General features: G+C 35.2%; 1 gene segment (V, D, J or C); it reads right to left on the bottom strand.

The window, feature by feature from the left end:
* Positions 1-9,531: 9,531 nt before the first annotated feature.
* On the bottom strand, positions 9,532-10,543 carry LOC125781007 (T cell receptor alpha variable 40-like). The segment is given in 2 exon segments: positions 9,532-9,881; positions 10,484-10,543. Coding segments are annotated over 2 exon segments (390 nt in total).
* Positions 10,544-12,078: the final 1,535 nt, after the last annotated feature.

The raw sequence follows: 12,078 nt of genomic DNA, 5'->3' as shown, positions 1-12,078 counted from the left end.
TACTGTTTTGTAGCTTTTGCTTGGTTGCAGTAACTTTTGGATTAAGAAACCAAGCTTTTGCTATCGCATATCAGTAAAATGAACCCTGTTGTTTTATTCTACAAACTGCATTTCTCCCAAATTCCAAATAAAAATATTGGTCATTTAAAGCATTTATTTGCATATTTGTTTGTCCAGTGTTGCATTTATTATTATTTTTTTGTTTCTAATTTTTCCCATTTTGTTCCCAATTTAGCACAGCCAATTACCCAACCCACTCACTAGGACTCCTCCTATCACCAGTAATGCCCCAACACACCAGGAGGGTGAAGACTAACACATGCCTCCTCCGATACAATACTTTTCAAACTGTTGCTGATGCAGCAAATATTGATTTCTGAACTCTTAAAACTTTATGAATATGAACTTGTTTTCTTTGCATTATTTGAGGTCTGAAAGCTGAAAGTCTGTAGTTTATAGAATAAAACAACACAGTTTATTTTACACAAACATATAATATGAATAGCTAAATCAGAGAAACTGTTTCAGAAACTGAAGTGGTCTCTTATTTTTTTTTTCCAGAGCCGTATCTAGGAGAAACAACTGCTGACTGCTGAAGTTCATTTAAATGAAAAATGTTGTGTGTATGTGAGAATGCCTCCAATGAACAATATATATTAATTCATCATTAATCAGACCGGGACTCCCCCTGTCTGTATTAAATATTATTACAGTAATATCAGTTCAGGTGTTTTTGTACAGTGGTGTAATAGATCTGTAACACTGTGTTGGCTCACAGCACAGAAATATACAGCATTATCTGTTGAATTCACTTCGTTCACAGTGAAAGATCCACTCGCAGCTACTTTTTTATAAGCTGAGAATTTTGTTCCTTTATGAGTTCCAAAGTCTATAGTAGTGGTTGTTGTAAACACTATGAGCTCCATAGATTTCCCTGGGTACTGTCGGTACCAGTACATCTGACTGTAGCTAGCATCTTTATTATGGCTGCAGTTCATTTCAGCAGGTTTTCCCTTTTCAACCCAGAGTTTTCGGGGGCTTTGAGTGACACCATTGTCTTCTGCAAAACCTAATGAACAAAAAACAATAAGAATAATAATACAAAAAAATATTCTTATAATTTGAGTAAGACATAAAATAAAAAATTAAATGTCTTAACAGAAATGATTGTACCTGGTGTCCACTGAATGAAGAAAGTCAAGGTGATGATAATGCTGATACTCATACTCATAGTCTTCTGATAGTAGTGGAAGAATGTTTTCTGAGCTCCACACTGCTGCTGGTGCATCCTTATGAAGATGAGCTCGAGGAAATGACATCAATCCTTTTCAACCCCTCCATCCCATCGCGAGTGGCTGCCTGTTCCAGTAGCTCCGTCTCCTTTGTGTGTTTTGTTTAGAATTTCCCCTCGGGGAAGTATCCATCCATCCATCTGCTGAATACTTATTAGTTCTTCTAAATACTATTCTGAATACTATTACTTCATTTGGCTGCTGCCTTCTTGAAAAAAAATGCTTTATGTGGAAATATTTAACCCTTTCAGACTGTAAATGTAAAAATGCTGTTTTATGTCTGTAATACACAGAAAAACTCTAAATTTCTTCTTCAAAATCTATATCGCACATACTGTATATTCACTCAACTGAAATATTTAATAGTTTATTTTGTTTCCATTGCATTGAAAGCATGTGTGTAATATTTTATATTTTATATCGATCTTTTAAATTTCATAAACCATCTCTAAAAAGTTAAACATGATTAAATAGTGTTCTAAATCACATTAAATTAGTAAACATCAGAATTTACTTTGCCTCAATGCCAGTGCTCTACTACTATTTTTTTTTTCCAGTGTTACTGTTTTATTGGTTTATACTGTAAACTTGCTGGCTTATGGTTTATGGTCTATTCTAATGGACAACAGCTCTCAAATAGTGTTATATGTGCAACAAAACATTTAATGAAAATACATGATATATATTGTAATGGATGCAGGATCTGAATGGGTTCAAATGTAAAATGTAATTATTCATGTAATTTAAGCTAATATAAAGACTAGGATGGACCTTTAAATAAAAGTTAAACAAATTTCATAAGCTTTATGAAGGTTATAAGTAATTAAATTCAACTTCACACACTGTAAAATCTGCCCTACTCATTAATGTAATTTACAGATATTTACAATCACTTAAGCTGATTAAGACATACTATCTCAAAAAATGAACAGTTGTGATAAATTACTAGCTTATTTGTGTAGAATCAACATTTTGGCATATTTTTAGATGGGTCTATTGATTCAGTTGAGTTTTACAAACTGTTGAGTTGTTCTAATAAAATGTGGTGATCTTTAAGATGTGCGTTATACACTGCCTGGTCAAAAAAATGGTCAAAACACACTCTCTAATATTTGGTTGGGTCGCTTCTGCAATGTCACAACATTTGTTTTTGCCCAATGTTGCATTCATTTTTCACCAAGATATTGCAGCATTGATGATGGTAGAGTCTGACCACTGCACAAAGCAGCGCTTCTCCAGCACATAGAATACTGAATTCACCTGTTCCCCTCAGTATATATACTCCTTAACTCCACACACACCTTACCAAGTATTGTCTATTTTACCCCATTTTACAAAGTGTTTCCAATTCATGGACAGTCTTTGTACTGTCTCTGTGGTATTACTTTACTGTGATATTATTTTACTGGTTCAAATTTCAACTTCACATACTGTAAAATCGACTTTTGGAAGCTGATTTAAAAAAAACAAATACTTGAAATACACACTAATTTGTTCAAGTTGATTTAATAAGGTAAAAGATAAGTGAAATATGTTTATCTTTAGGGTGTGCCTTATTTGGGCACTGCAACCTTGAAGAAAAACATGTTTCCCATTGGCTTCTGAGTTCTGGGACCATCTGTTTGTATAGTTGGTTTGTCATTCCCCTTCTTTACTATTAGGCCTTACCTCTTTGCAAACTTTATGTATTTTAACTTGTTTTCTTTGCATTAATTGAGATTTGAAAGCTCTGCATCTCTTTTGTAAGTTCAGCCATTTCTCATTTTCTGCAAATAAATGCTCTAAATGACAATATTTTTATTTGGAATTTGGGAGACATGTCATCCATAGTTTATAGATGTGGTAGTGTGGGTGGTGTGGTCAGGAGGTACCGCTGTTGAATAACGACCTCACGGAAAGGATGCGCTTTGAGCAGATGTAAAATATTCAGCTGTTGCAGTTTATTGACCAAAAAAAAAAAAGTCCAATACACTATATACACTTTTACTACGAGAAGGCAGAGGTAAGTGGATTATGCTACCACTAGTTAAGACTGTAAGGGGAAAAAACGTAACCCAGTCCTTAATAGAATTCTGAAGCTTTTAACTCCAGCGAACAGGCCCGTCCCACAGAACTCAATCTGCCTCTCCTCCCAATAATGCTCACCCTATACCCCTTAAATACCCCCGGGTTAAAACCAAAAGGAGTACATGGGTAAGACAGCAACAATTACACATATAACAAATATACACATAACCGGTTATTTCCATTCATACAACATACTAGGACCTATAGGACAGGTAAGTAAAATACACACACACACACACACACATATATATATATATATATATATATATATATATATATATATATATATATATATATATATATATATATATATATATATATATACACACATTATATAAACAATATAATGTTTCTTCCCACCCCATTAAGGGTATAAAAGCTGGGTGACCCGTGCGCTGCCACTCCCTAAGGAAGCCGGTAAGTAGCAGGGGTAACCTGCATGACTGAATATAAAAAAATGTCTTTTAGGATAGTTGGCGATTGGTGTGGGGACCCACCATATCACAATAGAATAAAACAACAAAGTTAATTTTACTCATACATATAATATAAATAGCAAAATCAGAGAAACTGTTTCAGAAACTGAAGTGGTCTCTTAATTTTTTTCCAGAGCTGTATTTAAGAGAAACAACTGCTGAGTGCTGAAGTTCATGTGTGTATGTGAGAATGCCTCCAATGAACAATATGTATTAATTCATCATTAATCAGACCGGGACTCCCCCTGTCTGTATTAAATATTATTACAGTAATATCAGTACAGGTGTTTTTGTACAGTGGTGTAATAGATCTGTAACACTGTGTTGGCTCACAGCACAGAAATATACAGCATTATCTGTTGAATTCACTTCGTTCACAGTGAAAGATCCACTCGCAGCTACTTTTTTATAAGCTGAGAATTTTGTTCCTTTATGAGTTCCAAAGTCTATACTGGAGGTTGATGTATAAACTATGAGCTCCATAGACTTTCCTGGGTACTGTCGGTACCAGTACATCTGAATGTAGCTAGCATCTTTATTATGGCTGCAGTTCATTTCAGCAGGTTTTCCCTTCTCAACCCAGAGTATCAGGGGGGTTTGAGTGACACCATTGTCTTCAGCAAAACCTAATGAACAAAAAATAATATTAATAGAAGAAAAAACAGTCTTTAATAGTTTTTATATAGTTAGTATAGTCTTTATATAGTTAGTAATAACTATTATACCTGATGTCCACTGACAGAAGAAAGTCAAGGTGAAGATAATGCGGATCATACTCATAGTCTTCTGATAAAGGTGAATGAGATGTACAAGCTTCACCCTGCTGCTGGTGCATCCTGCTGAAGATCAGCTTGAGGAAATGACATCACATCAGTTTATCTTCTCCATCTGGATACTGAATTCTGGATTTTTCTTTTCTTTGGCTACTGCCTTTTGTAAAATATAATTTTTATTAAAAACATTTAAAAAAAGGAAACATTTTCATTGACTTAAAAATCCCTCTTTTCTCTCCCACACTCAGCTCTACCTGCCATCTCCAGCCTTCTGGGACTACAATACCCAGAATGCACCTCACACTGACATCATTCCCTTTACAAAATCATATGACACTGTTTCTCTCTTCACTCTTCCTCCACACTCTGCTCCCTTGATTTACAAATGAAATGTAAAATGTACTGATAATCAGTGATGGTTTTGAGAGTCATGTCTGTCATCTGCTGGTGTTGGTCCACTGTGTTATATCAAGTCCAAAGTCAGGGCTTCTCTCTGCTGAAAACTTTTCTGTAGATGCAGATTTTAACTGTTTGACTGTTTTGCTGAAGAATGGAATAATGATTAAGCACACAGATCAAACGTGATGTTTGAATGATCTGAATGATATGAGCTTGTGTGTTTTAGTAATTACTCCAACTGTGTTGTGCTAGCCTGTTCCCTATATACCATCATATTATATTAATAAATATCTCAAATATTTTAATTGTATTAAATAGTAATTGTGCAGCTTAAATAACTGTATAGATTTACCATTAAGTTACAAGGTTCCAGGAAATGGAAAGCTGCACACTTAAGTAATGCATGGCAGCAGCTCAGCTGATGAGGCAAAATCAGGGGTCAGAGATTAAAGTTATATAAGATACAAATACAAATTTTAAACAAATGTTTTACGCTTTAACTACCACAAAAACAATAATATTGCATGATATTTAGATATGTTTTTATCTTGTTTTTGACTGCATTAAAGATGGAAACGTATACATTTACTGTATATTGTACTATATTTATTTTATCACTGTAGTATACTTCAGGTCTGATATATCTATCAAAAGATCAAACTCCTCCCCCACAAGCATGTTTCCTACAAAGCTGTTAAATATACTTTATAAAAAAAAATAAAAAAAAGAAACTGGCAGTGTTTCAACAGCAGCCCGCAGAAGCAGGTGTTAATAACGTCTAAAGGTCTCAGTATTGGCAATTTATTAAATATGTTTTTGTATTGCAGTAGAGCAGCTTTGCATCACTGTGTAATAAGCAGCACAGAAATATACTGCACTGTCTGAGGCTGAAAGATCTTTGATGGTCAAAGAGACATTGTTGTTTCCATCTCCACTCATCTCTACTTTATTCTGGAACTCTTTTTCAGCTTTAGGCTCTAATGTTCCTATTTTATATCCCATCAAAATTAAGTTTAGATCCCGGGTCTGTTTATACCAGTTGATTTGATCGTAGTTTGGTACACTCTGTGAACAGTCGATTTTAGCAGATCCATCATGGTTTGTGATTAGATGTTGAGGAGTCTGGATGACCCGATTACTGTGAGAAAATCCTAAAAGGAAATCAAAGGAAAGATGTTAAAATCAATCAGTACAAAATTATGCAAAAAAAATGTACCAAAGGATAATTAAACTCTGTAATATTTAAAATATTACCAATGAGGCATATCACTGCAAGAAGGATCCTGCCCAATCTGACTACACTGAACATCGTTCCTGCCTCAAGAGCATAGCACCCCCATTTGAGAAAATTCTGAAGTGTTAACTGCAACTGTGGGCACTGTGAATAAAAACATGACGTCACAAATCAGGTTATCATCACCTCCTGTACATGGGTTGTGTCTCCCCATACTTAACACTGATTGGTTTGTAGAATGTAGTCAGTTCAGCAAGTTGCATTTTCTGTTGCAAGTTGCAGTGCTGAGCAGAATTCTGCCTCTCTGCCATAAATATAAATGACATTGTCTATAAAAATTATTGTGGATTTGGTAACCATTTGGTTTAGCATATCTTGTCCCACAGGGTTTTACTTGGGAAGTAATTAGCAGTGCTGCACCACTGGCCACCAGTAGGGGAGCTGGAAAACAAAGGGTTAGAATCAGTGGAGTTCCCAGAATTGAAGCTGACAGAATGCCAAGCCAAGCCTTTAAGAAAGTCATGCCAAGCCCTGACAGAAAGCCAAGCTTAGCCTTGAAAGAAGGCTGTACCAAGCCATTAAAAAAGGCCATGCCAAGCCATGCAAAAAGTCCATGCCATGAAAGAAGGCCATGCCAAGCCATGCATGAAGGCCAAGCCATGAAAGAATGCCAAGCCAAGACAGGCATTGAAAGAGAGCCAAGCCAAACCAATCCCTGAAAGAAAGCCAAGCCAAACCAATCCCTGAAAGAAAGACAAGACAGGACAAGCCAAGCCCTATAAGCAAGTCAAGCCATGAAAGAGGGCCGAGCCAAGCCAGGCTCTGAAAGAAAAGAAAGTCAAGATAAGTCATGAAAGAAGGTCAAGCCATGAAAGAAGGCCATGCCAAGCCATGCATGAAGGCCAAACCATTAAAGAATGCTAAGCCAAGACAGTAAAGAAAGCCAAGCCAAGCCATGAAAGAATGCCAAGTCATGAAAGAGGGCAGAGTCAAGCCAGGCTCTGAAAGAAAGCCAAGACAAGACAAGCCCTGAAAGAAAGCCAAACCAAGCCAAACCCTGAAGCCATGCCAAGCCATGAAAGAATGCCAAGCCAAGTCATGAAATAATGCCAAGCCAAGCCATGAAAGAATGCCGAGCTTAGTCATGAAAGAATGCCAAGCCATGAAAGAAGGACATGCAATGCAAAAAGGCCAAGCTATGAAAGAATGCCAAGCTAAGTCATGAAAAAAGCCAAGCCAGGCCATGAAAGAAGGCCATGCCAAGCCATGAAAGAAAGCCATGCCAAGCCCTGAAAGAATGCCAAGCCAAGCCCTGAAAGAATGCCAAGCCAAGCCATGAAAGAATGCCAAGCCAAGAAATTAAAAAGGCCATGCAAAGCCATGAAAGAATGTCCATGCCAAGCCATGCAAGAAAGCCAAGCCATGAAAGAAAGCCAAGTCATGCAAGAAGGCCAAGCCATGCAAGAAGGCCAAGCCATGCAAGAAGGCCAAACCATGCAAGAAGGCCAAACCATGCAAGAAGGCAAAGCCATTAAAGAAAGCCATGCCAAGCTCTGAAAGAATGCCAAGCTAAGCCATGAAAAAATGCCAAGCCATTAAAAAAGGCCACACCAAGCCATAAAAGAAAGCATGACAAACAATGAAAGAAGGACAGGTCAGGTCATGAAATAAAGTCAAGCTTTTTTTGGGTTATTGCAGGTGTTTACCAGCACTACTCTACTAATCACATCTAAACAATGAAGTATGTTTTTGTGCAGGAAGGGGGTTGCCTTGAGATACTGTGTCTCCGTGCTGCACAGAAATAAACAGCACTGTCGTTTGCCGTTAGATTACTAATAGTAAGTGTAGCAGCGCTGTTCCCATCTCCATCAAGCTGAATTTTGCCTGTAAATGCAGCATCTGGATATGGATAATTTCTGTTGAGATATCCAAGAAAAGTTAGAATCTTGTCTTCTGACTGTTTAAACCAGAGTATATGCTCAAAGTCTTTGACTGAATGTGAACAGGAGATTTCCGCAGATTCTGTTTGGTTCTTCACTATGTTGGAAGGAAACTGGTCAACCTGATGACCCACTGCAAAGCCTAGAGAAAAGGACACACTTGTTTAGATTAGTTTTGATGAGATCATTGAATTTATTTACTTAATGTAGATGAAAATTGCAGGGTTAAAGTCTTACCATTTAACATAACAAAACATACAAAGAAGAGAACAAGCATGGTGATCTGTTTTTCTTTCAGTGGAGAAGAACACAACCGAACACTTATCAACAAAATCTAGATGGCAGGAAGTGATGTCACTGAACGGTTTCCTTTTAGCTTTTTTGAGACACATTTTTTTATGTTGTATAACTTATCCAAAACAGAAATTTAAATAAAAAACAAAAATAAATTCGATGCGTTTAATAATTTGTAAGACCTTATCTGTCCCATAATGAAAATAAATACATTTAAAACAGTACCAGTCAAAAGTATGGACAGCTTTTTTCCTCATTCAATGTGTTTTTTTTTCTTTCTTTTCATGATTTTTTTTAAACATTTTTTTAACAAAGACTACATTAAAGCTATACAGGAATACATTAAATACTATAAAAATGTCCAAAACCTATTTTCCCCCTATTGTACTGCAATTGTTTAAAATGCATTCTGAAACTGTAAATATATATTTAAAATGTCTTCAGGGCTATTCAGTTTAAACAGTTGCTAGAGGTTTCAGAGCATGGTTTTTGAACTGTTATGCAGATGAAATCAATCACAAAAAAAATGTGCTCATATATTGAGGTGGCCATATTTGGATTCTAAATAAAAGGACACAAAATGCCAAAAAATCTTTTTTTATTATCATTATCAAAATTCTGTGCCTTTTGTCTCATTTTATACTTTTGCTGATCACATTTTATAAATGTTCAGATTACACAGAAATTATATTTTTACCCCCCTCCCACCCCAACATCAAAGACAAATCTATAAGATATACAGTATTTTGAAGTCAAGATAACATTACTTTATATTATTAACAGTAATAATGTTTTTATTTAGCAGATATTAAAAATGGTATATTTAAACAACCATGCTGTGAAAACAAAAGGCATGTTATATAAATATTGGTCCATACCATGTTTTTTATTTATTTATTCATTTATTTATTCATTTTCATGTCAATATTGAATAAAGTAAAAAAAAAACTAAAAGTAAAAAAATGAGGCCGGAAACAATTTTTATTTATTTATTTATTTATTTTTTGTAGTTTTAGTTAAAGCAAAAAAAAAGAAAAAAAGCTGCATCCAGCAGCTGTTGGTTCAGCGTAGGCCTTGGAGGAGGTAGTTCTTGTTGAGGTTAGAGATTAGGCTCTCTTGCTGTGCATCTTGTTTTCCGCAGTAGTAAACAGCACTGTCTGCTCTCTCCACTTCCTTCACAGTTACATCCAGAGAAGATTTATTTCTCACAGCAGACACTTTATTTTTAAACGGATCTATTTCTGTCTTCATGTTAATGTAGTAGTAAGCAATCATCTCTATTGGTTCAGAGGGTCTTTGTCTGAACCAGTACATTCCGTTAAATGTGGTGTTAATCTGAGAGCACGTAAGAGTCACATTTTCACCACTTTTAACAAAAAGATCAGGCGACTGTTTCAAGCTCAGACCTGAAACAAAGCAAAAACAAATCCAGTTAAGTCTAAAATATATTTACAGGGTTCATACATGTTTTAACCAATATATTTCAAGGACTTTTTCATGCCTTCAAGGCAAATTTTCATGACCATACGATTTTTAAAACATCAGCGAAGACATGGAAAATAAAATCAAACTAAAAAAATCAAACAAAACAATAACTGAAATTGATTATAGTAGATCTAAAATGAATTAGATAAAATGCTGACAAAAATCTTTAATAATAAAATGTGAGATTCTGAGAGCTCCATTGTTTAGGGCTAAATTACTGAATTAACCCTGAGCCGACATATTTGTTAGCTCAAAATATATAAATATAAGGTTTTCTCCATTGGTAAACTGAAACACACAGATTTGTAGATTAATATTTCCATGACTTTTCCAAAACTTTCTGGGTAATTAAATTTTTTCCAAAACTTATCCAGGCCTGGAAACTGCTATTTGCAAATTTTATGACTTTTCCAGGTTATTCATGACCGTAAAAACCCTGAATTTAATATTGAAATTAACACATCACCGCATTTAATTATGTAATAGGACAATACAAAAAGAAAAAAAATATATATACTCTTACCAGCTGATGGAAACAGAATTAAAAGTGCCACAGCAGCCACCAACATGTTCTTTACCTTATTTCAACTGAAGCTGATGATTGTGTAAGTAGCAGTAATGGTGAAGTGTGACCTCTAGAGGATTCAGCTCCAAATGATTCAGACCAAACCTCCTTTTTTTTTTTGTGATCTTGTGATCTTACTCCGGCTGAGTTATCTTCTACAATATAAACAGATGTTCAAATGATGGAAGAACTTTGTACATTTAACTTTGTATGTATTTAAATATTATTTAGTACCTGCAAAGCACTGAGTTCATGTTTAAAGTCATTCATCTTAATTATGCTTTTGGGAGTGTTGCCAGAAAATGAGCACTTTTTTTTATTTTAGATATTTTTTGAAACCCCAGCTGCCAGCATACATATTTATTTACACTTGTCCAGTTTATTACCTTTTTCACATATTTACACAGTAATATATCTGAGTAATTTTCTGGAAACAAATTAAAATTTCAAATAATACACTTGCATATCAGCATTAGTTTTAATGAATTAGTCTTTTAAAATCTCAAAAGACAAAGCGACCAAAATGAACACAGGCAAAACCAGGATCATAAACCATTAGAAGTCATAAGTCAAAAACCAAGAGTGAAAAGTAAACAAACAACCAAATCAAGAGAGCAAACTAAACGTGGAACAAACCAGAACAACACGCATAGATGAGATAAGTAACCAGGCAGAAAAGGTGGACAACTCAAATACAAATCAATACAAATACAAGTATTTCCTTGGCAAAAATAAGGGGTGTATATACACAATGTTCAGGGAAAACAGGTGAAGCAGATTAGTATTCAGGTGACAGGGAATAGGAGTACAGTCCTTGATTGTTGGAGGGTGATTATGGGAACTGTAGTTGAGTCAGTGAGCAGCAGAGGTGGGGGGAGAACATATAAATATAACAGTTGTGGTATTTTTATTTTATTTTATTTTTTAATAATGGCAGACATTTAATATTGATATTGAATAAGTGTTCGTATGTTTGGTTGATGTGGTTTAAGCAGGTGTCTCATGCTGTGCAGCTGAATAAGCTGTTTAAATGATGGGTTTTTGTTCTTATATCAGGGCAAATAGAGCACCGTGCATAAAAAGCTGCGCATAAATACAGAGCACTGTCCTTGACTTTTGTTTGAAGAATGTGGAGAGAAGCTGATGATCTCCCATCTCCAGAAATGTTAAAATTATCCAGATATTCTTTCTCAATTTCCTTGGTAGTGCTGTATCTCAAATAGGCAATGAGATTCAGGCTGGGTTCTCCAGGTCTTCGCTGATACCATAATATAGTGTCATAACTCGGAATGCTGTGACTGCAGGTGAGAGTAACAGCCGTGTTATGTGGACACAAAACATCAGCAGGACTTTGATCAACTTTGAAATCTTTGCAAATGATCAGACCTACAATGAAAGAAGTTTGAAACACAATTTATTTATTTAAGTATTTATTTAGACGATTTAGTATAAAAAAAACATATCAAATATGTGTTATCTTACCCGAGAGACAGAAGATAAAGATGATGAAACAAAAGGGAAATGTGTTCATGTTGACTAAACCCAGCAAACTA

This window comes from Astyanax mexicanus, chromosome 14, assembly GCF_023375975.1.
Source record: "Astyanax mexicanus isolate ESR-SI-001 chromosome 14, AstMex3_surface, whole genome shotgun sequence".
In the NCBI taxonomy this organism is placed as follows: domain Eukaryota; kingdom Metazoa; phylum Chordata; class Actinopteri; order Characiformes; family Acestrorhamphidae; genus Astyanax; species Astyanax mexicanus.
This window is presented reverse-complemented; position numbering and strand designations above follow the sequence as displayed.